Raw genomic sequence first — 26,693 nt, 5'->3', positions numbered from 1 at the left:
TAGCCAAATGTATCCCTCATGTGGTACACAGACAAATCTATTGGGTCAACAAAAAAAATTAAAGGTCAAAGTTGAAAGAATGCAAAATTTACAAGTGGTTCCAGACTTTTGCACACCACTGCAGCATCTCTAGGGGAGACAAACAGGTAGTAGATGGTATAGATGGGCAAACTGTATAGGCCATACAATCTTTATCTGCCTTTAATTTTTTTTGTCTGTTTCTTAGGTTCCTAAGTTGTCCCTACTTGGGAACTATATGGTTACTGCACTTCCCTGTAGGAAGGAAGAAAGAAAGACCCTAGGCAACTTCCCAGGACCAATTCTTATACTTCCCACTAAAATCTTAAGCATAACTAGAGTAGGGGCTTCCCCAGACTAGAGCACTTCACATTGAAACATAGAAACATGATGGCAGATAAAGGCCAAATGGCCCATCTAGTCTGCCCATCCACAGTAACCATTATTTCTTTCTTTCTCTGAGAGATCCCACGTGCCTATCCCAGACCCTTTTGAATTCAGTCTGTTTCCATCACCTCTTCTGGGAGACTGTTCCATGCACCTACCACCCTTTCTATAAAAGAGTATTTCCTTAGATTACTCCGGAGCCTATCACCTTTTAACTTCATCCTTTGCCCTCTCATTGCAGAGTTTCCTTTCAAATGAAAGAGACTCGACTCATGCGCATTTACATTACAATGGTATTAAACGTCTATCATATCTCCCCTTTCCCGCCTTTCCTCCAAAGTATGCAGATTGAGATCTCTAAGTCTGTGCCCATATGCCTTATGATGAAGACCACATACCATTTTAGTAGCCTTCCTCTGGACCGACTCCATCCTTTTTATATCTTTTTGAAGGTGCTGCCTCCAGAATTGTACACAATATTCTAAATGAGGTCTTACCAAAGTCTTATACAGGGGCATCAATACCTCCTTTTTCCTACTGGCCATACAGGTCCCATTTTACCCAACCCAGGTGAGCTCAGAACAGTTTACATGAATTTATTCAGGTACTCAAGCATTTTTCCCTGTCTGTCCCGGCAGGCTCACAATCTATCTAATGTACCTGGGGCAATGGGGGGGGGGGGGGGGTACCTGTGTCTTTAAACAGGATAGGACTATTAAATGATGTATTTGTTGTTTTCTCTGTAATAGGCTTTGTCAGAGCACATGGTCTATTCTATCTACAAATGGAATTCTTTTTTTAATCCTGTTTTTATTTGATTGTATCATGTAAAGCGCCTGGATCAGTAAAATGAACAAGCGGTATAACAAGATTAATAAACCATAAACCATGTGTATTATGGGACTGATATCTATTGGCTTGCCTGGATTTCTAGGCATGCCGGACTGTATCCTCCATGCTGCTACCTTGCTTGGAGCTGTTAGCTGGGAAGATAGCATGCTTGCCTATATCTAGCTATTAGTGTATGATCTCTGAAAACCCTTGTCTTATCAAGTTTTCATCAGTAGAAAAGTATTTACTGCATCGCTCTCAACTTGTTCTTCAATTCTGCTCAGCTCTTATGCTTGGTTAAGACAGACTCCCAATTGCAAAGGCAAGATTCTTGTTCAGCAATTCTAACTATAAGCTGTATTCCTTTGCTTGATTTTTGCATTAAAGATTTGTTTAAGAATTTTAAAATTCTACAGTGATATTGCTTTTAGCTCCTAACCCCCATTTGCTATAAGGCATTTATGCCTGATAACTCCCCAACCCACTACTTGTCATGCTTGTCTGTTAAATTGATAGTAAGCTCTTCTGAGCAGGGACAGTGACTTGAATGTTCTAATGTACAGCGCTGTGTATGTCTAGTAGCGTTATAGAAAAGTAATAGAAAAGCGAACGCATTAGTTCCTACTACAAACTGCTACACTGGTTGCCAATGGAGGCACAAATATTATTCAAATTCTCTTGCTTTTGCTATAAACTGGTGTGGGGAATGGCCCCTACCTATCTCTTACCACACTTCGAACTATACATCCCCACGAGGACAACCAGAAATCGCAATCTCTTTACCTATTCAAAGATCACTGATTGCAAATACAGGTCCTTTCTGGACATAACCTTTAAGTTTCAAGCTAGCAAACAGCAAACCTGGCTAGGCAATTACTTCAATAGAGCCAGGTTGACCTACGGCGCTTTTCAGAAAAAAATTAAGACAGCTCTGTTCAATAGATTTATCTCCTAGTCAGATATCCCCCCCCCCCCCTTTTTTTTTTTTTTTTAACTATTACTCAATATGTTGATATTGCGTATTCTCACTAATTGTATTCTGTATTCACTGACTGTTCAGTGATATCTTCTCCATTTGTATTCTGAAATTCGCTGGTTGTCCAGCCCTCTTCACTGTAACATGTTGATATTGTGTTTCTCACTAATTGTACTCTGTAATCACTGACTGCTCAGTAACATCTTCCCTATTTGTATTCTGTAATTCGATGATTGTCCAGCTCTATTCACTGTAAACCACCTAGAAGTTGCAAGATTGTGGCGGTATAGAAAAAATAAAGTTATTATTATTACTTCTCCCTATGCAACCTAGTATCCTTCTAGCTTTCGCCATCACCTTTTCAACCTATATGGTCACCTTAGGATCATCACATACAATCACACCCAAGTCCCGCTCTTCTGCCATGCACATAATAAGTTCTTTACCCCCTAAACTATACCGTTCCTTCGGATTTTTGCAGCCCAAATGCATGGCACTACTCTGGGGATTCAAAATATTCCGCCTTTTTACTGCATAGGAAGGCACATTGTGGTGCCCTACTACATATGTGTTCAGATTTTGTTATGGCTTTCTACTTTTCGTTCTATTTTTTGCTTTTCAGTGCTCTCATTTTTTTGCTCTATTTTGTATGTTCTCTTTGATGATTTTTGGGAGGTTTTCTGCTTCCTCTTTTTGGTTTATTTAGACATTTCTGTTATGGTTTTAATTTATATGCTTTCTGTGCTGTTCAGTTTTAGTGAATTTGGTATTTTTCTTGTAACTTTTTTCACCATGTCTGTAAATTATGACTCCTTCAGTGTTTGAGCCAAGAATTTTGAAAGATGTTCTTTATGGCAAATAAAAAAGGAGATGACCTCAGGCTTTGGATTTAAAAGGAAGGAGGGATACTTTGCCCTAGTGTTGCAATAAGTGCTACTCATTTTTTATTGCTTGGTGAGAAACCTTTGAAATATCACATGTTTGTTTTCAGAAAATAAATGACTTGTTTTGATTTAACTCTTTCTTAATCATCTAGGAATTCACTCAGAAACAGAGAAAATGATTATAATAAAGACATCAGATAATACCATTTTTTCACCTTATAAAGGTGTGTCATAAGAGATTGGGCCCGATTCACTTACCTGTCCAATTGTGACCGATCCATGGCAGGCCAAACAATTCACGACGGGAGAATATTCAAATGGGGGTGATCAGAGGAACACCCCTCACCACCCGCACGGATCGCTACTGAGCGATCCTGACGCATGCATAGACCATCTTCTTTGCCTGTAGATGGTCTACGCATGCTCTCTGCTTGAACATACCTCTTCATTGCTCTGAAAATAAATCGGGAGCAGGCAGTTATTAAAGCTGGAGCAGCGAAGGGGAAGAGAGAGTAACGGCCGACTTGTTGCAGGAAAATGTCCCACCACCTTTTCGAAACACACAGCAGCTCTTCCAGCTGAGTCCCCTACTGATTTGCAGACTGCCACTTGTGTGCCAAGTGCGACGTCAGGGGAGCAGAAACCAAAATGGAAGTCCGTGCTGCCCCAACTCTCCTGCTCTCTGCTGCCTTCTCTGCAGTGCGAGCCCGAGGGCTTACACTGCAGGGAAGGCGGCAGAAATCCAGAATCAGGGCAGCGGAGAGCAGGGGGAAGTTTGAATTTCAGGGCTGCGGAGTGAGAGTGGGGTGGAGATTCAGGGCAGAGAGCAGGGCGGCAAGAGGAGAAATCGGGGCAGCAAGGCAGGAGAAGTCAGCAGAAAGCAGGAAAGGTCGTGAGTGACTGGTCCCCACCAGACGCTTCCTTTTTGATCAGCCAGCCCAGTCGGTGTTGCTGAAAAAGTTTAGTGAATCGCGTCCTCCCCTCTTTGCATGCCGCTTACCCTCACTTGCATGCGTGGATCGGAATTGGATCGGCCATGAGGTTAGTGAATCGGATCAGGGTAGCAAACCGATCAGTATATGATCAGTTTGCTTAATGAATCTAGCCCATTGTCCCTCAAGTATGTTCCATGTCATGTATATAAATTGTTGGAGATCTTCAAAAGATACCTTGCTCTCTGTTCCTTACATGTGAAGTCCTTGGACTAGATTCTGCTTCCTGTCCCACATGCTAGTTCCATGTGAATTTAATTTAATTAGGTATTTATATAAACAAAGCAAAACTGCATCAGGAGTCTCTTCCAGTCATCAGGGGTTTTTTCTAACCTCTTTTTGACAATGCTAAGAGTTATGTCAGCTGCTGACTCATTTGGAAAACCTTAGCCAGGTTCTGGTACCTTATACATCATCTGTGAAAACATATGTTGCAGAATGGTTTCTTTCATCCTGAGGCCTTCCTACCTGGTCTGAACTGTGGGGTTTTTGGTACCAGTACCTGGCTATCAGTATTGTCAATGAGTGGTTAAAGAAGAAATCTAATGACTGGAAAAGACCCCTGATGTAGGCAGTTTTGCTGAAACACGACTGCTGAATCATCCTACTGTTGTACCACATTGGATCCATTGTTGAGGACATGGTTACTTGGACTTATTTGTACCTTGCTTGATCATACATCTTTAACTTGGCACATTCTCAATGGCATTGCATTTCAATAACAAAGGGCCAACATTAAAAAAGGCTCTGATCCCTGGCCATTGCTTGTGAAGCCCTCAGTGAAGGGAAAGGGACTGGGACTTGTATACCACCTTTTTATAGTTTTGTAACCACTCTCAAAGTGGTTTACATACAGGTACTTCAAACATTTTCCCTATCTATCCCGGTGGGCTCACAATCTATCTAATAATGTACCTGGGTCAGTGGAGGATTAAGTGATTTGTCCAGGGTCACAAGGAGCAGTGCAGGGTTTCAACCCACAACCTCAGGCTACAGCTTTGTTCCCTGTTCCATATGTAAAATTTATGGGAGGACCCCAGAGAAAACTCAGCTCTTAGTCTAGACTTACAAAATGCCATATAAGTGAGAGGTAAGTAATCTTATTGTCCTTATATTCTTATATTCTCCCTGACATTAGCAGTATTGGTCAATAATATATTACTGATAAGTATTTATTTGATTTTTTTTAGCCTGTTCTCCCAAAGGAGCTCAGAATGGATTACAAATCAGTTACTCAAGCATTTTCCCTATCTGTCCCTGTGGGCTCACTATCTAATGCAGTGGTCCCCAAACCTGTCCTGACATAAGAACATAAGAAACGCCTTCGCCGGATCAGACCTAGGTCCATCTAGTCCGGCGATCCGCACACGCGGAGGCCCAGTTAGGTGCCCCTTATTGGAGACCCGGATTTCCCGTATCTCCCGATGTGATTTGCAAGAAGGTATGAATCCAACTTGCGCTTGAAACCCAGAACAGTAGACTCTGCCACAACCTCCTCTGGGAGAGCATTCCAAGCACCCACCACTCGTTGTGTGAAACAGAACTTCCCGACATTTGTCCTGAACCTGCTGCCGCTCAGTTTCAGGCTATGACCTCTTGTCCGTGTCACATCTGAAAATGTCAGTAATGCTGTTTCTTGGTCAATTTTATCAAATCCTTTTAATATTTTAAAAGTCTCTAACAAATCTCCTCGCAGTCTTCTCTTTTCGAGGGTGAACAGTCCCAGATTTCTGAGGCGTTCTTTGTAGCTCAAATTCTCCATACCTCTGACAAGTTTCGTGGCTCGCCTCTGCACATTCTCCAGCAGTTATATCCTTCTTAAGGTATGGAGACCAGTGTTGGACACAGTATTCTAAGTGTGGTCTGACCATTGCTCTGTAAAGTGGCATTATGACGTCTTCCGATCTACTCGTGATTCCCTTCTTAATCATGCCCAACATCCTGTTTGCTTTCCTCGCCGCCGCCGCACATTGAGCCGATGGTTTTAGGGTTCTGTCTATCAGTACCCCCAAATCCCTTTCTTGTTCGCATTTGGCTAATGTCACACCCAATAGCCCTAATGAATATGCATGAGAGAGATTTGCATATAATGGAAGTGACAAGCATGCAAATCTGCTCCATGCATATTCATTAGGGCTATCATGAAAACCCGATTGGCCTGGTAGTCCTCCAGAACAGGGTTGGGGACCACTGATCTAATGTACCTGGAGCAATGGAGGATTAAGTGACTTGCCCAGAGTCACAAGGAGCAGCACAGGGTTTGAACCCACGACCTAGGGGTGCTGAGGCTGTAGCTCTAACCACTGCACCACACTCTTCTCCACACTCTCATGCAAATATAATGAAATAATGAGGAAAAAAATGTCTCCTTACTTTACTGTAACATTACTTTTATTGAATAAGTAAATAGTAAGTATAATATATCACTTTTACAAAGTAACTTGGGGGACATTGGCAACAGCAGCATTTCATATTTATTGAGATTTCTGTCTGAAGGAAGTAACTTAGGAGTATAGAAAGGGTTAAGGACTTTCACAAAAAGGAGAAGTGCTGCCTGTTCCAATTTCTGAAATAAACTTCGCCCCTCCACCACTCCAGAGCTGACACTGCTGATGGCAAATCTGCCTTGGAATAACCAGAAGTAACCTTGTTTTATAAGTTAGGGTTGGGAATCAACAGAGGTATTTAAAGAGAGAAAGGAGGGGACTTAAGCATTTTGAGAAGAAAAAGACTGAAAGAAGAGGTAAGGAGGTCCAAGAAGAGGGAAAGGAGGGATAAAAGAAAGGGAATGAAAAACAGAAAAGTAAATGTAGAAGAAAATTAGAAAAAGGAAAAATTAAAATTAAACTGTACTTATAATTTTATGCTAAAAGCATATTATATTGTTAAACTCTATTTACTGCTTAACATGACACTGGTTTATTTCATTCTGATGTTATGTAACCCAGAAACAAATGTAAAGAAGCAGGATTTTGAGAGATTTTAGTGAGGGAATGTGTGCAGACCACCTTAAAACCCTGGTTGCCATTCTGAGATAAATGTCTGTCTGTGAAGTTGGTTCTGTCCATTGCTCTGAATTTCATGTATGCCTTTGATTCTGGACCCTGCTCTAACATAAATCTCTCTGTTTCAGGGCATAGAGAAAGCAGAAATATGAAGCTCTTCACGCTGCTTTTCATTTCAGTTGTGCTCATAGGTATCCTCCTTTTATACTTATTACTATCATTTTGTATTTTCCTTTATTTTTTTATTGGGCCATTTACTAATATCATTCATGCTAACTAGATGTTTATTAAAGGTTTTAGCATTATTATATCTGTTATTAATTGTATAATTACAAATAAGTTTGGAATTTTTTGTATTAGGTAAGGATCTTCACTCATTTTATTTTATTTTTCTTTCCAGCTTATGATTTATCTTTAATCTTATCTATTGTTTTGCCTTTTGTCTTTGTTTTGTTCTATTTCTATCATTTAAATTTCTCCAGAATTCTACTGTTCAACGGCTCCCCCTTCTGCTTCTATTCCTTTCTCTCCTCTCTTCTACCTTCCAAAGTATTTAGATCAATGCTGTCTTGTTAAAATGTTTATTTTATTTTTATTTTTCCTCTAACTCTACTTTTCACTTCTCTATTACCCTCCAGGTACTTTAGTTAGATTGTGAGCCTTCGGGACAGTAAGGGAATTTTTCAAGTACCTTTCTTATTTCTAATCTTAATGTATATTTTCTGTAAACCGCTTAGAACCTAACGGATGTAGCGGTATATAAGAAATAAATTACATTACATTACATTACATTAATTTTCTTCTCATTGTCTTGCAGTAATAGGTAATATCTGATTAGAGTTAAGTTCTCTGATGGTAGCTGTAAAATGTCCCAGGACCTTGAATTCACTCTCCCTTCCTCCTATTTGTCCTTAAGAAATCCTCACCCCCATCTATATCCCTATATAACCAGTCCATCCCTATCAATACCACCTTATACATTGCATCTTTCCCTTCCTCTTGTACACAACTTGTGTTTTTTTCACATGCTTTCTTTTTTATACTTTGTGCTTTTCTCTATACATACAATTGCATTGTTCAGATAAAATTTTGCAAATGTTATGTCCATGTTATGTCCATGCAAATGTTATGTTCATGACAGTACAAAACGCAGACAGTTTCAGTGAAGAATAACTAATAGTAGTCAGGAAATGATTGGCTGTTAAATTTTTGGTCCAGCGATGTGTTTAGGAATGGATATAAATCTTTACATTTTTCCCTTTCCCCCCGACATTCCTCTATGGGCCTCAATCACCCCATTATCCTCTATGCTCTCTGTTCAAATGCTATATTCATTAATAACAGTGGGATATGTATTGGCCCACTCTCCCTCCCATACCCCCACCCACACACAAACTCCCCACCAATAACCAAACCACACTCTGCTTATGGATAAATAGCCGCAGCTCTGTTTATTAACATACAATTAATTTAACACACTCACATAACAAAAGCAGTTTCCCGAGCTACACCTTAAACCATTACCAATGATATTTGGCTCCCGACCCTGCCATGCCAGCAAGGGTCTGGGGGTGGCATGTCCCAACATGCCCCTTTAACCAGAGACACCCAAACCCAGGCACGGCTCCCTGCCGGCCCCCCGCTCATCTCCTGATGAGCTCCACCATATCGTAGCTCGGGATAACCGCCAACCCAAACTTGGCAACCTACCGAACCAGACAAAAAGGAAGTGGGAGGGTGGGCAGGAAAAAACCGCCTCGGAGGACCCAGGAAGATGCCGAGTCCTCCGAGGTCCCGGCTTTATAAGCTCCGCCTGGCCGTTAGCCCCGCACTTTGCCTATCAGGAGGCAGCCCCGCGGCGGGAAAAACTCTCCTACTGCTAAGCTGCCTCCTGCCCTCCTAAACCCGCCCACTCGCGCGGTGCGCTCGTCTCCATGGGAGGCAACGCGGGCCCTCCATCCCTGTGTTACAGCCGCCCATCTAGACGAGGGCTCTCCTTTATCATTGGAAGGCCTGTTCTAGGTACAGATTAAGACATAACACTTCCCATCCAAAATAAGGGTCCCTGCTCTCTGCACTCCCCCACCACCAGCCTGACTCTCCCAAAATAATCTTAAACACAAAACAGTACCCATTCATCTTCTGTGCCATGCATGCTGACTTGAATCTGTGAAACCAATATTTATGAAGTACCTCTGGTTCCCCATTCAGAATAGAATACTATTTAAAATTCTAGTTCTGAGACACAAGGCAATTCATAACTAATATCCCTTTGTATCTAACATAGTAAATGATGGCAGATAAAGACTTGAACGGTCCATCCAGTCTGCCCATAAGTTATACCCATTTAAAAATACTGTACATGATTAAATTAACATGTCGCTTTGATATTTATGGGCCATAGACTGTAAAATCTGGTATTGTCCTAGGTTCCAAATGCTGAAGTTGCTGTCCAAGCTCATTCCAGCCAATCCAACCATCCCTTTGTTTGCAGGATATCTAGCGTAAAGTCTGGCCAAGGTAGTGGAGTTCCCATTGATGCCCACTCCAACCCATCCTACACCGAATCACCACATATGGGACATACTTGCTAGATAATGCTACATGTGTACATTCTAGCACTTTCTTGTTTTATTGCACCAACTCTTTTGAATGCTTTCCCATTCATAAAAGATTTAGGGCCCTTTTAAAAGCATATTAGAGTCTTTACGCTTTCCAATAACTTAAGAAATAAAAATAGCCATACTGTGTCAGACCAATGGTCCATCTAGCCAATATCCTGCTTCCAACACTGGCCACAAGTACTGATAGAAAAATAGTAGCAATATTCCATGCTACCAATCTCAGGGCAAGCAGTGGCTTCCTCAATGTCTATCTCAGTAACAGACTTTTCTTCCAGGAACCAAACCTTTTTTAAATCCATATACCCTACCCGTTGCTATCATATCCTCTGGCAACAAGTTCAAGTGATTAACTATTCATTGAATAAAAAAGATTTTCATACAGTAATGTGGACATGAAATTTACATTGTAAGTGAACCAATGTGTTTCTTGGTTGAGTGTGTTATTGTTAAATGTAGGATATTTTATTGACCTGTTTCTGAATTATTGACTATGAATGATTAGGTCTTTAGATGAAAAACTGGTGTACTTTTTTTTTTTCTTTTAAATGTTTTATTGATTGTAAACTGTTCTGGCATGTTTATTAACAGTTTATCAAACATTAATGAACCATAAACCATCTGCCATAATCACAATTGACCTGCTTCAGACTTCGAAGCATTTCTCCTATCTCTTCCTTTGGTTCTAGGCCCCACTTTTCTGGAACCATCACTGTAGGAGAAATCTCCTTTCTCTTGTGCTGTTGAGGCCTCCACCTCCTTTCCTGCTATCCACTGTATCCTACAGTGCACTGGATCATTGCAGTACCACTGACCTATGGTCCTGGACCATGGCATTGTTTATAAAATACCTCAGCCCTGACCAAAACACCACAGCCATGCTACCCTTTCTTTCATCATCCCACATTGCTGCCTCCTTCCCATAATGCCAAGGCCTCACTGGAATTTTTGGCTACTATCTTCAGGAGAAGGTGAAAATGTGGTGCCTGCAACTACAGGGCTGCAGAGTAGAGACTCTCAGATGGGTTCCCAGAGCATGAGATGAAGGGATCTCAGCTTCAGAATGTGATATCTGTTTTAATCTCTGAAGAAAGGTAAATAAGACTTCTTTAGTATCTCTCCAGACCGGTACAGTTCATTGATGGGTAATAGCTCACCATGACCAGCAGGTGGAGACTGAGATCAAACTTTTGGCTGTAGTACTAATAGCTGTACCTCCCTCTATCTAATCAGTCTGTTCTTAGTCTCCAGCAGGTGGTAAGTGAGCTGTGCCAGTCTCCCTTTGGTAGAGCTGTTGGAATTTGTGCACCTTGTCCTCGTTCTTGTGCCGGACTGAGCTTGGGGGACCCTGTTTGGGGTATGTCCGACCTCAGGGGTGTCACATTCAATGGGTCATGAGTTAAGTCCCTTCCCCCTTTCCTCCACCTCTCCCAAAATTATGTATAGGTACCTCAGCTGTAAGCCTGCCACCGATACCGACAAGGCATATGGCATAGAGAGCCAGTGGAGTCTATTCTGGAAAAAAAAAAATCCTGAGGCAGTGCCTGTCTGAAGGGATCCTTCCATTGACTGTTATTGCATTTTTATTGTTAACTGGACTTTTCTTACAGCTAGGTCACGTATTGTGCAATGAGCACTTTTAAAAAGAAAAAGTACTCATTGTTCTCCAGACACAAGGTTGATATGGCCGGCCTGTGTCTTCATGGTGGTGTGCCGACCACCATGAAGGGAAATCCTCATTGGCCTCAGGTGCCGGCATCCAGGGATCCCCTTCACGAGTGCCTCGCACGCCAGCAGCTGACAGTGGGGAAGCCCGGGAAGCAGGTCACCGTCCACATAGGGATTCCCATTCCCCCAGCCTCTGACAGGGAAATAAGGTTAGCTGGTGCCGGCTTGCCTGATCTAGTGGTTGGGGTGCTTTAGGCCTCTCAGCCGCTACAGGCTTCGGGGGCTTCTTTTTCAGCGGGCTGTGCTCCAGTTTTGTGAGAAGCACCTCCGTTTTATCTGCAGCCTCAGGTGACCTTCCCCCTGTATTGGCAAGACAGGGTCAGGTTTTTGCTGGGTCGACTGCTTTGGCATTGAGTTCCATTGAGCCACCAGAGATTTTTTCCTCTGATTTTGTTTTAGCCTTGTGCAAGGTTTATTTTCATGTGGTCAGTGATCCTGCTTCCATCTTGGGAGAGGGAGGTTTACATCTGCGTCCTCTCCAGTTCGGCCCCCCCCCAGTGCCGGTTTCATCTCGCCTCCTCCTCTCTTGTCCAAACAGCCGAGAGTCTCTTGGGACAATGATTTTGGTTATGAGGAGCAGTTTTCTCTTAATGAGGACCTGGACCTTTTCGGAGACCTCCAGGACCATTGGGGGGGAGGGGGGTCCATCTGCTGGCAAGAATGCATTGGTGGTGCGTGTTTTTCAGCGGGAAGAGCTCTAGGAGCTTATTCTTCAGATCTCCTCTGTGTTGCGTTTTGAGGAAGATGCAAAGGAGCCCTCACTCATCATGAACCCTCTGCTTCAGTGGATGGATGCATCCCACTCTTTTGCTTTGCATCAAGATATTTGGGATATTTTCCTTGCATAGTGGAAAGCACCAGAAGTGTCCTTTCAATTGGCACACTCTATGGCTCGCCTGTATCCCATCCCAAACGGGGATAGGGATACCTTGAAGTTACCAGTGGTGTTCTTGGCCATCGCAAAGTAGCATACAGTGCCTATTAAGGGCGGCTCAGTCTTACGGGATTCCGAGGAGGATAGTTAAGAGTCCCTTCTTAAGCAGAATTTTGATGGCAGTGTCCTTGCAGTCCAGGCAACTATGTGTAGCGCTCTAGTGGCTCAGGCTTGTTTTCGGTGGGCCAAGCATGACCTTGACTGTGAGTCTGATGACTGGTCCTTGGTGGATCAGGAAGTAGCCAAAATTGAGATGGGTACCTCTTATTTCTCTGATGTGGGTGTTGGCCAAGTCCATGGCTCTTGGGGTGGCCGCTCATTGGACCCTGTGGCTTTGGAGGTCTTTTTATTTGGAGAGGATTTAGACAAATTGGTGTAGACCTTGACAGACTCTAAGGTGCCCCGTTTTCCTGAAGATCGTGCCTGCCCGCCTGTATGGGGTCCAAACAAGTCAAACTGACCTCACATTCAGATTAGTAGCCAAACCTCAGGATTGTAACCACCACATTTAAAGTCACTCAGAGATATGAAACTCTTCAAGGAGGGAGCCGCGCCCCCCTAGTGGTGAACCAGAGTTTACTTTCCAGTCATTGCAACTCTGTTGGTGCTGGTTACGCTCCAAGGTTGATTACAAAAAATAAATAAATAACCCCGAACCTGTCACAAGCTAAGTTATCAAGCTACACTTTACTTATTCACAGAGCGATGTTCGTTTGAAAAGATAAAAAAGAAACAAAGAATCTTCACACGAGTGTTTGAAAGACTGTAACGATATTTATTTATTTATTTTTTGTAATCAACCTTGGAGCGTAACCAGCACCAACAGAGTTGCAATGACTGGAAAGTAAACTCTGGTTCACCACTAGGGGGGCGCGGCTCCCTCCTTGAAGAGTTTCATACCTCTGAGTGACTTTAAATGTGGTGGTTACAATCCTGAGGTTTGGCTACTAATCTGAATGTGAGGTCAGTTTGACTTGTTTGGACTCTAGCATTTTTCTGACTTCCTCTAGTTTCTAACTAGTATTACCCCAGTGATATCATAAGGAAATTGAATTTGCGCCTGTATGGGGTGGCATTGTTCGGGAGCATTTGCACAGATTTCCACAGATATCGCCCTGGTTGAGGGGCTGCTTTTCCGGGCTCTAGGACTACCCAAGGCCATTTCTTTCAGTGCATGCAGTCCTTTGGGGTGACATGATTCCTCCACCGCCCGTCCCACCCAATGACTACTTGCCGGTACCTCCCTTGGCACTCGGTTGCAATCATGATGGATCAGTGGGTCCTGGAGGTGATTTGGGATGGCTATGCTCTGGAGTTTCCCGCTCCTTGCAAGATCTAATCTAAGACTTGGCTTTATATACCAAGTCATCATTCCTTTCTTGCTTCTCCTTGTCAAGTGGCATGGAAGAAGTGTGCCTTTCCCCAGACACTTCAACACTTGCCAGATCTCAAAGCAGTGGTGGCAGTGCCTTCGCAGGAGTGTGGCACAGGCAGGTATTCGATTTACTTCATGGTGCCCAAGAAAGAGGGAACCTTTTGGCTCATCTTGGATCTGAAGGCGGTCAACAGGGCTCTGCGAGTTCCGTCTTTATGCATGGAGACCCTGAGATCGGTCATTCTGGTGATTCAGCCAGGGGAATTCCTGACCTCTCTCGATCTGATGAAGACATACTTGCATGTTCCAATTTGCGCTTCCCATCAGCTGTTCCTTCGCATTGAACAGGTTGAAAAGGTGACAGCGAAAGCTAGAAGGATGCTAGATTGCATATGGACAGGTATGGCTAGTAGGAAAAAGGAGGTATTGATACCCCTGTATAAGACTTTGGTGAGACCTCATTTAGAATATTGTGTACAATTTTGGAGGCCACAACTTCAAAAAGATATAAAAAGGATGGAGTCGGTCCAAAGGAAGGCTACTAAAATGGTATGTTGTCTTCATCATAAGGTGTATGGTGACAGACTTAAAGATTTCAATCTGTATACTTTGGAGGAAAGGCGGGAGAAGGGAGATATGAAAGAGACATAAGAACTAGAGAATGACACGGGGAAAAAATCTGTCCCCTTCTCCGCCCCATCCCTGTAGCATTCGCCCTTCCCTCTCGCCACCTCACTGCCCTCATGCGGTCCGTGCAGCTTCCTCTCTCCCCCTTACCTTCACAGTGCGTTTTAAGGTTTGAGTAGCAGGTTGAAAGCCGCCGGGGGAGTGTTCATGCAATCGCATACGTGTGTGGGCAGAAGCTTCTCCTCCGATGTCAGAGGAAAAGCTTCTGCCCACACACGCATGCGACTGCATGTACACTCGTGGCTTTCAACAAGTCTCAAACCTTAAAATGCACCACAAAGGTAAGGGGGAGGGAGGTAGATTCGGGGAGGTAGGAAGGAAGGAGTTGACCGTGTGCGTTTCCTCCCTTAACTGCAGGGACAAGGCCTTGCACCGCTCCACAGCTACTCCCCCTCCACAGCTTTTCCCCCTCCACAGCTACTCACGGCTAGCCACGGGTATCATCCACCGTGTCATTCTCTAATAAGAATATAAGAATTGCCGCTGCTGGGTCAGACCAGTGGTCCATCGTGCCTAGCAGTCTACTCACGCGGTGGCCTTATGTCAAAGATCAGTGCCCTATTTGTAGCCTTACCTGCGTACATTCTGGTTCAGCAGGAACTTGTCTAACCTTGTCTTGAATCCCTGGAGGGTGCTTTCCCCTATAACAGCCTCCGGAAGAGCGTTCCAGATTTCTACCACTCTCTGGGTGAAGAAGAACTTCTTTACGTTTGTACGGAATCTATCCCTTTTTAACTTTAGAGAGTGCCCTCTCATTCTCTCCACCTTGGAGAGAGGGTGAACAAATCTCTTTCTCTACTAAGACTATTCCCTTCATTATCTTGAATGTTTCGATCATGTCCCCTCTGTCTCCTCTTTTCAAGGGAGAAGAGGCCTAGTTTCTCTAGCCTCTCACTGTACAGCAACTCTTCAAGTCCCTTAACCATTTTTGTCACTCTTCTCTGGATCCTTTAGAGTAGTACTATGTCCTTTTTCATGTGCGGTGACCAATGTTGGACACAGTATTCCAGGTGGGGGCGCACTATGGCTCAGCATGATAGCCTTCTCTGATCTGTTTGTGATCCCCCTTCTTAATCATTCCTAGCATTCTGTTTGCCCTTTTCGCTGCCACTGCACACTGCATGGACGGCTTCATTGACTTGTCTACCAGTACTCCCAAGTCTCTTTCCTGGGGGTCTCTCTGAGTACTGCACTGGACATCCTGAATTCGTGTATAAGATTTTTGTTACTAATGTGCATCACTTTGCACTTATCCACATTGAACCTCATTTGCCATTTCACAGCCCATTCCTTGAGTGTGTTTGTCTCGTTGCAGGTCTTCGCAATCTTTCTGTGTCCTCACTATTCTGAATAACTTTGTATCGTCCGCAAATTAAACACCTCACTCGTAGTACCAATTTACAGGTCATTTATAAATATGTTGAAGAGCATGTGCCCGAGCACTGAACCCTATGGCACTCCACTCATGATGCTTTTCCAGTCCGAGTATTGTCCATTTACCCCATACTCTCTGTTTCCTATCTGCCAACCAGTTTTTAATCCACATGAGTATATCACCTTTGATTCCATGGCTCACAATTTTATGAAGTAGTCATTCATGCGGGACCTTGTCAAATGCCTTCTGAAAATCCAGATATACAATGTCGACCGGGTCACCCTTGTCTATCTGCTTGTTTACGCCTTTGAAGAAGTGCAGTAAGTTTGTCAAGCAAGATCTTCCTTTGCTGAAGCCATGCTGGCTGGTCCTCATCAGATTGTGTCCGTCAAGGTGATCAATGATGTGGTCCCAATGATGTGGTCCTTTATCAGCGCCTCTACCATCTTTCCCAGTACTGAAGTCAGACTCACTGGTCTGTAGTTTCCCAGATCTCCCCTCGAAACTTTCTTGAAGATTGGCGTAACATTTGCCACTTTCCAGTCTTCCGGAATCCTTCCTGATTTAATCGACAGATTGGCTATTAGTTGAGCAGTTCAGCTATATCCCCTTTCAGTTCCTTGATTACCCTCGGGTGGATGCTGTCTGGTCAGGGGATTTATCGTTTTTAACCCTATTAATCTGCCTGCATACCTCTTCTAGACTGACCGTCAATAGTGTCAATTTCCCGTCTTCGTTTCCTGTGTATAGCCTGTCAGCTTGTGGTATATTGGAGATATACTCTTTGGTAAACACAGATGAAAAAAAAGTGTTCAGTTTGTCAGCAATGGCTTTTTCCTCCTTTAGTACTCCCTTTATTCCATGGTCATCTAACAGCCTCACTACTTCCTTCGCGGGTCGTTTCCCTTTAACATATTGAAAGAATGGCTTAAAATTTTTTGCCTCCTTGACTATTTTTTCCTCATAATCTCTTTTGGTCCCTCTCACTGCCTTAAGGCACTTGCTTTGATGTTTGTGCTTTTTCCAATTTTCATCCGTTTTTGTCCTTTTCCATTCCTTAAATGAAGTCTTGTTGTCTCTAATTGCTTCCTTCACCACTACAGTGAGCCATGCCAGTTCCTTGTTCTTTTTCCTCTTTGAACCTTTGTTGATACGCTGTGTATATAGACTTTGCGCCTCGGTGACTGTGTCATTAAAAAGGGACCATGCTTGCTCTAGTGTTTTTACAGTGTTTATCCTCTTCCTAATCTTCCCCACCATGACTCTCATCCCTTCGTATTTCCCTTTTCAGATGTTCAATGTTGTGGCCGTCATTCTGGATGGATTTTTTGTTCCCGTGTCCAAGTTGAAGTGGATCATATTTTGATCACTGTTTCCCAGCATCCCTTCTACTTCTAAACCTTGTGCCGGTTCTTGAAGTCCATTTAGAATTAAGTCCAGAATTGCATTTCCTCTTATATTTTCCTTGACAAGTTGGTCCAGGAAGCAATCGCCTACAGCATCCATGAACTTGGTCTCCCTAGCGCAGCCGGAGATGCCTAGATTCCAGTCTATCCCCGGATAGTTGAAGTCACCCATGATAACTGCGTTGCCTCCTTTGCATTTGTGTTTAATCTCATCCATCATTTCTCCATCAGTCTCTTTGGACTGCCCTGGAGGTCAGTAGTAGATGCCGATATTTGTATCCGTTCCATTTGTTCCTGGTATTTTGGCCCATAGAGACTCTACGTTATTGTTCATTTCTGGTGTGTTCTCTCCTATGTAAAGTAAATGCGCATGAGTCGAGTCTCTTTAATTTGAAAGGAAACTCTGCAATGAGAGGGCATAGGATAAAGTTAAGAGTTGATAGGCTCTGGAGTAATCTAAGGAAATACTTTTTTACAGAAAGGGTGATAGATGCATGGAACAATCTCCCAGAAGAGGTGGTGGAAATAGAGACTGTGTCTGAATTGAAAAGGGCCTGGGATAGGCATGTGGGATCACTCGGAGAGAGAAAGAGATAATGGTTACTGCGGATGGGCAGACTAGATGTGCCATTTGGCCTTTATCTGCCATCATGTTTCTGTGTTTCAATTTGCGATCTTGGGATGGCACTATCAGTTTTGTGAATTTCCTTTTGGTCTGGCCACGGCCTTGCACAAAGAAGGCATTCTGGTTCACCCCTATCTGGATGACTGATCTGAGCAAAGTCTTTTCAGGAGAGTTCCTGAGTTACGGCTCGGGTTGTGGAGTTCCTGCAATTGCTGGGTTGTCCAAGAGCCAGATGGCTCCATCTCAGTGCCTTGTGTATCTTGGAGTTCTTTTTGACATCAGCTTGGGGAAGGTCTTCTTGCCAGAGGCCCGAGTGGTCAAGTTGTAGTCACAGATTCACCTTCTGATGGCTTCCCATTGTCTTCGGGCACAGGGTTTTCTCTAGGTCTTGAGGTCGATGGCGTCTTCCCTGGACATGGTTCGGTGGGCCTGAGCTCATATGCACCCACTTCAGCATGCTCTGCTTCAGCGGTGGTTGCCCCAGGTACCTCATCGGGGGTTAGTTCATTGCAGCCTCCGTTGGTGGCTGCAGTCTTCCAATCTGGTGCAGGGTGTGAGTCTGGATCAGCCCCAGTGGACAGTTCTTCTAACGGACACCAGTCTCCTCGGTTGGGGAGCTCAGTGTCTTGGTCGCTCAGCTCAGGGCAGCTGGTCTCCGAAGGAGGCGTCTTGGTCAATCAATGTTCTTGAGACCAGAGCCGTTTGGCTGGCATTGCTAGTGTTCCAGAAGTTGTTGACAGGCAAGTCTGGGTTCTCTTGGACAATGCTATGGTGGAAATGAAGAGTCATCTGGTGGCGCAGGAGGCTACTCTGCTCATGGTGTGGGCAGAGTCTCATCTTCTGGACATTTTGGCTTCCCACATAGCAGGGGTGGAAAATGTCCAGGTGGACTTCCTCAGTTGTCATGTGCTAGATCCTGGAGAGTGGTGTCTCGGTCCTGCAGCCTTCGAGCTGTTTGTGCAGTCTTGGGGTCTGCTGGTCATGGACCTGATGGCCACGAGTGTCAATGCCAAAGTACCTGGTTCTTTAGTCAGCGCAGGGATATGCAGGCCGAGAGGCTGAATGCTCTGGTACAGCCTTGGCCAGTGGCGGGCCTCCTGTATATGTTTCCTCCTGTATATCTTCCATGGCCGATGATAGGCAGAGTTTTTCTTCACATTGCTCTGCACCCTGGCCGCATGATCCTGGTGGCTCCAGACTGGCCCAGGCGCCCATGGTATGCTTTCTGGTGGCAGATCCTCTTTCACTGCCCCTCTTGCCCGATCTTCTGACTCAGGGACCTATTCCATTGTTCGATCTGGGTCCCATTTGGCTCTAGAACTGGAATGCCTAGGTAAGAAAGGTTATTCAGATAAAGTGATCTCCTCTTGGAGTCCAAGATGGTTTCCACTTCTCAGGCTTATGTGCGTGTTTGGGATATTTTTGAAGAGTGGTGTGCTGCACGTGGGGTGGTTTCCTTCCATGCCTCTTTGCCTCACATCTTGGATTTATTGCATGCCTGGATAGGGGCCTGGTTTCTCTCCAGGTTCAGCTTGCAGCTTTGTCTGCGTTTCGTGGTTTGCTACATGTAAGCGTTTAACTTCTTTTCCAGATGTAATTCACTTTATGAGGGTAGCTAAATTGCTTCGGTCTCCAGTACGGCCTTCGGTTCCAGCCTGGGATCTCAATTTGGTCCTGTACATGCTCATGCGTCCTCCTTTGAGCCCATGGGTTCCTGCTCGTTGAAGGATCTTACTCTCAAGGCAGTGTTCTTGGTAGCCATTACTTCTGCAAGACGTGTTTCTGAGTTGCAGGTTTTCTCTTGAAGGCCTCCCTTCCTGGTGTTTTTTTAGGGAGCGGGTTGTGCTGTGGCCTGTTCTTTCTGCCTAAGGTAGTCTTGCCTTTTCATGTCAACCAGTTCCTTGTCCTCCCGGTCTTGGGTAGCCAGGAGGGCTCTTTGGAACAGAGGCAGTTGCACGAGTTGGATGTCTGTTGGGACCTTTGCTCTTAAGTTCAGCGGACCCAGGGGTATCAGAAGTCGGACCATCTTTTTGTCCTCTTGGCGGGTCCTCGTAAGGGGGATGGTGCTTCCAAGGTTATCATTGCATGCTGGATCAAGGAGACTATCGCTTCCGCATACTTCTACAAAAAAGAAGCCTATTCTGAATTTTCTCAAGGCTCATGCCATTTGGGGTCAGGCAGCCTCTTGGGCTGAGCCTTCTCTTGTGCCTCCAGTGGATATCAGCAAGGTGGCAGTTTGGTCTTCTCTGCATTCTTTTGTTCGACACTACCATGTGGATGTTCAGGTGCATTGGGACGCGGTGTTCAGTGAGCGTGTTCTGGTGGTGGGCATTTGGGGGTCCCACCCATGATGGGTACTGTTTTGGTATGTCCCATCAGTGAACTGTACCAGTCTGGAGAGATGCTAAAGAAGGAGAAATTAGGTTCTTATCTGTTAATTTTCTTTCTTTTAGACTCTCCAGACCGGTACATTCCCCACCCTGTCTGTTTGTCTGTTGTTCTTATGGGATTTGCATGAAGAGTATGCCTTTTTCTGCGGGTTCTAGTATTTTTCTAGGGCAGGGAAGATCAAAAGAATAGCGGCTTTGACTTAGCTGGCATAGCTGGCGAACTGTGGGGACATTTTGCTGAAGGGGTTTTTTCTATGCAATTTCCAACAGTATTGCTATATGTTTGTTGTTACTCCTGTTCGGAGTGTTGTTACTGTTTAATGATTAGCAGCACTTCTTAGTTCTGCTTGGCTATTTGGCAGGCTGGTTAAATAGAGGGAGGTACTATTAGTACTACAGCCAAAAGTTTGGTCTCAGTCTCCACCTGTGAACTGTACTGGTCTGGAGAGTCTAAAAGAGAAAATTAGCAGGTAAGAACCTAATTTCTCCTTTTGTGCTTTTGAGGAAAGAACGTAAGAACTGCCATACTGGTCCATCAAATCCAATCTCCTGTTTTCAACAGTGATCAATCAAGGTCATAAGTGTCTTGCATTATCCCAGGAAGTAGATATATTTCATACTGCTTACAGAGATAACCAGTGACTTTCCATGGTTATACTATTAGGCTCCCTTCTGGACACAGCTAGACAACACCTCCAGCACAGGCAAAAAAATGCTGATTATACAACTAGATCTCACCGCAGCATTTGACCTGGTAGACCACGACATCCTGCTACAAATACTAGATACAATAGGAATCAAGGGCAAAGTACACACATGGTTTCAAGGATTCCTACAATCCAGGACCTAAAGAGTAAAGACAAACAATGAAAAATCAACCCAGTGGCGTACCTAGCATATGTGACACCCGGGGCCCATCATTTTTGGCACCCCCCCCCCCATCTGTACGAAAAACATGATTTTTAGTAACAAGCCACATGTCACACATGCCTAGGAAAAGGCAGCATCTTACATATTGCAGTGAGCAGTACATCAGTACACCCATTGTAAAACTAAACAAGCCCCTGCATTTACTGTATAAGCGTCCCCTGTATAAGCATCCACTGTATAAGCGTCCCCTGCATCTACTGTGTAAGCATCCCCTAAATGACAACTTCCTGGAAATGTCCAGCAATCTTATGCTGTAAATTGTAACTTCCTGGAAATGTCCAGCAATCTTTTACTGTAAATTGTAACTTCCTGGAAATGTCCAGCTATCTTATACTGCAATCCGCTTAGAACTGCAAGGTACAGGCGGAATAGGCTTCCTACGCTCCTGCCCCATGTAGATCGCCAATAGGAAATGACTGCCGTGAGTTCCCGTAGTCTCTCGAGACTATAACGGGAGCTTATGGCAGCCATTTCCTATTAGCGATCTACACAGTGCAGGAGCGTAGGAAGATCGCTCCTGCCCTGAAAGCCCGCTAGGTTAAATAATTTAAAAAGTGGTAAAAAAGAATATAAATAAAATATATGAAGCATAAAGAAGAATGAATTCAAGAAATTAAGTAGAAGCAATTAACTGAATAGAAACAGATAAGAAACCATTGGGACTAATGAGGAGTCCAGCCAGCTTGAATCGATTGACTGAGCTGGTATTCTAAAAATCCCATGGTTGACCAACAGAAATGTCAGCAATCGAGCAGATCGTTGAAAAGAAATTGTATTTGATTAATTTATATTGGATGAATTGATATTCTGTTTGCATGTTTGAGTTAAGATTTTTATCATATTAAGAAGAATATTTATTGTTTTACAAAATGGCATCACCTAGAGGGCATGTACTGGCTACAGTATCACTTCTATGCTTTTCCAAGATAGGAGTTGAAACCATATTATTATGTTACTGTAGGTTTCTTCCATAAACCTTTTACTCTGTCTCAGAAGTCAATGTAGAACTTTTTCAGAACTGGGACACAATAACCTCCACACACTGCATTTCTCCTTAACATTTTATACGGCAATAATAGCAGTGCTTACCCATTTATTTTCATGGTTCCACTTTCCAGGGTGTCAGGCCAACTTCCTCTTCAGGGATGAGCCCAAGTCTAAATGGGAAGAAGCTGTGAATACATTTTTTGAACATGTGGCCAAAGTGGGAAAGAGTGCCGATGCCATGACAGTAAAGATTACAGACTCGCAGATTGTCAAGGAACTAGAGTAAGTAAACTCCCCATACAATTATAATTACATACTTGGGTTAAAAGGATAACAAGATTCATTGATTTCAACCTTCTGTGGGGTTAGTGAGGGATTTTGGATTTAGTTCACGCAACCTGAGCTACATTCAGGTACAGTAAGCATTTCCTGGTTCCTAAAGTTTACACCTGAGACAATGAAGGGTTAAATGATTTTCCAAGGATCACAAGAAGCATCTGTAAGATTTGAAAATTGGCTTTTCTATATTTCAGCCCACTGCTCTAACTATTGGGCCTTTTTGACACCTCCATGGGTGGTAAATTAGCATTTAAGTCAAATATAGCAAACTTCATGGCTATGGTAAGGCTCACTGCACTTTACATATGAGATTTTTCTACATTAATCAGCTCAAATTACAATGGTCAGATAGTAAAGTTAAATCTCTCCCCATCTCTAGCCCCAAAATGTAATGGCTCATGCCTGTTAAGCACCTTCATCCCCAAGAAATGGATTGAGCTTTCGTGTCTTCCTTCATAACTCCACTGGAAAACTAGTATGCCTCCATGAATCTTCAGCCTTTCAGTAGATATTCAGGCCCCTACCCACTGTAGAAGATGATTAGGTCTTCATAATTCCATTTCATTTTAAAATATTTTTATTAAAGTTTCAATATAACATATCAAGCACTAAAAGAAAAAACACAGATCTATTGACAAATATATAAATGAGTATAGATGTCATTGTGACCAAAGAAAACTGGCATGTAGAGGTATGAACCAGTATTAAAAATCATATCCTCTAACATGCACAGAAACTGTAGAACAGATCAACAATGAAATATAGTCTTGCAGATGAAAACAACATCTTTGCAGTAAATACATCACAGGTATTCATATAAAAGAGTCATTTTTAAAATAGAGAGAGAAATATCCTTACCCTATGACAAGGATAAACATACGAGTATATACCAAGAACAGTTGGATTCCACCAAAACCATCAGCTGAAGGTAGCCAAATCTTTTCCATTTTAGATCTAATTGGTAAGTTGGAAGTTGCCAAGTATTCATATTTATGTGTTAGCATAACATTGGCACACCAAAATGTAGTATTAAGTAAATTGGCAGACTTCCAATTAGATAAAATCATATGAACTGATAAGGCAATTAATATATCAAACAGTTTTTTCTGATCTATTGACAGCTTATCTGGGAGGACCAAAGATCTAAATATAATTATATCAAAAGATAGAGCTGAAGAAATAGGAAGACATTTACATATAAGCTTCCATATAGAGGTCCAAAAAGTCTGGATCATGGGACCTGAGAAGAAGATATGTTTGAAGTCTCCAAGATCAGAAAGACAGTGGCAACAAAAATTGGAGGATAATAATCCAGCTCTGTGTAATTTACTCGGGGTCTAGAAGGCCTTGTGAAAGAAGAAATAAAGTGATTGCATTAAATTAGATAGAGTGGGTCTATAAGTTTTCATAAACAGAACAGACCAATGGGTATCTGTACCATTCCATGAGGAGAAGTCTGACCAAATCTTTCTAGATTTCTGAGTAGGGGGAAATTATGATCTATAAAGACTTTGTAGAATAGGGAGATGGTATGATCCTGGGATTGTGCTAACTGATATGCTAATGTGATTTTAGAAGATTTTGGGGTGTATGGGTCAAGAGGCCATTTAAGTTTGGTTATGTAGTGATTTAATTATAGCCATATGTAAAATTCAGAAGAGTGAAGTTGGAAGGTGAGTTGTAGATTCATCCAATGGGACCATGGTATAATCCTGTTTCCTATCTTAGAGCTCCTTTTCTAAGGTGCGCTAGCGTTTTTAGCGCACGCAGGAAATTACTGCATGCTATGCTTTTAGAACTAACGCCAGCTTAATGCTCAATGCGTTAAGGTCTAGCGCGCGTGGCAATGTAGCACATGCTATTCCGCACGTTAAAGCCCTAACGCGGCTTAGTAAAAGGAGCCCTTAATGTCTGTGTTGTACCAGACGGGAGTTTGGAGTGTTCTAATACCGTTTGAGTGCAAACTATTTTCCAATTTGATGATAGCAATTCTAGTGGTATGTATAGATGCGAATTGTTGAGGAATTTGGGTTTTAGATAGGTAAGGAATACATTTCAAGGGTATAGGAGACATTAAATATGTTTCAATGCAATACCATGAAGGTAATTGAGAGGATATATGTGATGATGACATCCACATAGTTCCATATCTCAAAATGGCAGCTAAGTGATAGGAATAAAAGTCAGGGAAGCCCATCTCACCTTGTTGTTTAGGAGCTTTTAAAGACGTTAGAGCAATACGAGCGGATTTTTTATTCCAAATAAAATCCACGAGAAGTTTATCAACATCTTTATAAAATTTATTTGGAGCCAGTCTTGGTAACATGCTTAAATAGTAGTTAACAATAAGGGTGATTATCATCTTGATGGTTTCTATGCAGCCCTACCACGAGAGGTTAAATGGGAACCAGGTAGAAGTTAATTTATGAATTTTGACTAATAAGATTTTTGTTTTCGAACATAAGGAGGATTCTATCTTTATAAAACAAAGCACCCAAATATTTTATATGAGAGGGGGATCATCTTAGAGCAACTGTGCCCAAATCAGATTGGAAGGTGTTGTTGTTAAGAGGCATAACCTCTGATTTTTCCAAGTTGATACGATAACCAGATATGGCAGAGAAACGAGAAACAAGATTCAGTAATATCTGCAAAGAGGAGTTAGGATTTGTGAGAAATATGAGAAGATCATCTGCATATGCTAATGTTTTGTGGGAACCCACAGAGATGGCAAAAATGTAACCATAGAAAATTAACAGTCCACTTATACCCAAATTTCTAAGGTGCTAATGTGCTATACGTCAACTTCCCCTTCTTACTCCTATGTTTCATTTATTTATTTTCTTTTTCTTTAAGACCTCAGAACCACCACTCCTCCGTCCCACTCTGGGTGTTTTAACGGGGAGAATCATGTGATGAACTCCTCACTGGTTTTACTTGTTCATAATTTAAATTAGAGCATAAAGCTTCTTGTTCATTGGTTTTTTGTGTAATTTATATTACTTATCTTTAGTAATGGTGAAATGTCTGTATCTCACGATAAGTTAAGCGGTAGTACCCGACATGTTTCACCGAAGTTTCGTCAGGGATCCACACATAACCGCTGTCATCCAACCTACATATCCGTTTCTATTTGTAAGATCCAAATATCTGCGGCAGGGCAGGTAAGAAAAGAAGACGAGCCTCGCAGCTTGAGATGCATTGAACCCCGCAGGATCCCCGCGACCCTAGGGGCCTCCCCACAGGATCCCCGCGTCCAACAATAGCGCAATAGATGGGACATTAAGCTAGGCGGCAACATCAGTTAAATCATGAAAAGCACGCGCATTGTCTCTAATGTACCTGCCTTTCATAAAACCCACTTGGTCCGGGTGAATTTTAAAGTTAGTAAAATATTTTCCAAGCGGGTAGCAAGAATTTTAGCTAAGATTTTGCAGTCTAAGTTTAATAAGGAGATGGATCTATAATTGGCAACTTTTATGTTATCTCTGCCAGGTTTGAGGATCAGAATCACTTGGGCTATTGCAAAGTTGCCTTGATTAAGATAATTAAAAAGTTCCATCAGTTTAGGGAAGAGAGTTCCATAGTGAAAATTTTATAGAATTCTGCGTTATATCCATCTTCCCCAGGTGTTTTTTGGGATGCTAATGACTTAATAGCAGTCAGGACCTCATCTATCTTAATCGGTTCCTCAAGGGATTGGGCCTGTATTTCAGATATTTTAGGGTGTGGGAGGTCTTTGGGGAATTCCTTATGTGAAGATTCTGTTTCCACAATCTGGGGTGAAAAAAGAGATATAGAATTTTGTAAATTCAGAAGATATGTTGGAGTCTTTTGTGAATACCTCGTCATGTTTTGAGATAATAGATGCAATTCTGTTTTTTTGTTTTTTCACTGCCAAGTATTTACATTACATTACATTAGTGATTTCTATTCCACCAATGCCTTGCGGTTCAAGGCGGATTACATCAAAGTTATCATGAATTACATTAAAAGTTTGCAGGAATAGCATAAGCGATGTCATAATATTTACTTAAGAAGTACCAGAGAGTTGTCGAGATCTTAAGTTGATAAATGTTGGGTACTAAGAATTACCAAAGAGAAGTCGAGATCTTAAGGTGATAAGTGTTGGGTAAATTGGAAGCATTTTAGACTTTGTTAGAAGCACATTAGAGTGTATTAAGGGTATAGAGAGGGTTGGAG

At 42.8% G+C, this 26,693-nt stretch overlaps 1 protein-coding gene across 1 annotated transcript in view; it reads left to right on the top strand.

Annotated features, from left to right (window-relative positions):
- The first annotated feature begins 6,696 nt into the window (after positions 1 to 6,696).
- Positions 6,697 to 26,693, top strand: part of APOE (apolipoprotein E) — a 43,869-nt gene continuing 23,872 nt past the window's right edge. The window contains exons 1-3 of the mRNA XM_033962848.1: positions 6,697 to 6,831; positions 7,222 to 7,284; positions 22,283 to 22,433. Coding sequence (XP_033818739.1) covers positions 7,242 to 7,284; positions 22,283 to 22,433 — 194 coding nt within the window. The 5' untranslated portion in view covers positions 6,697 to 6,831; positions 7,222 to 7,241. The remainder of the gene's footprint in view (positions 6,832 to 7,221; positions 7,285 to 22,282; positions 22,434 to 26,693) is intronic.

Source organism: Geotrypetes seraphini, chromosome 11, assembly GCF_902459505.1.
Source record: "Geotrypetes seraphini chromosome 11, aGeoSer1.1, whole genome shotgun sequence".
NCBI lineage: Eukaryota > Metazoa > Chordata > Amphibia > Gymnophiona > Dermophiidae > Geotrypetes > Geotrypetes seraphini.
The sequence above is the reverse complement of the archived record's forward strand: the minus strand, read 5'-3'. Positions and strand labels throughout refer to the sequence as shown.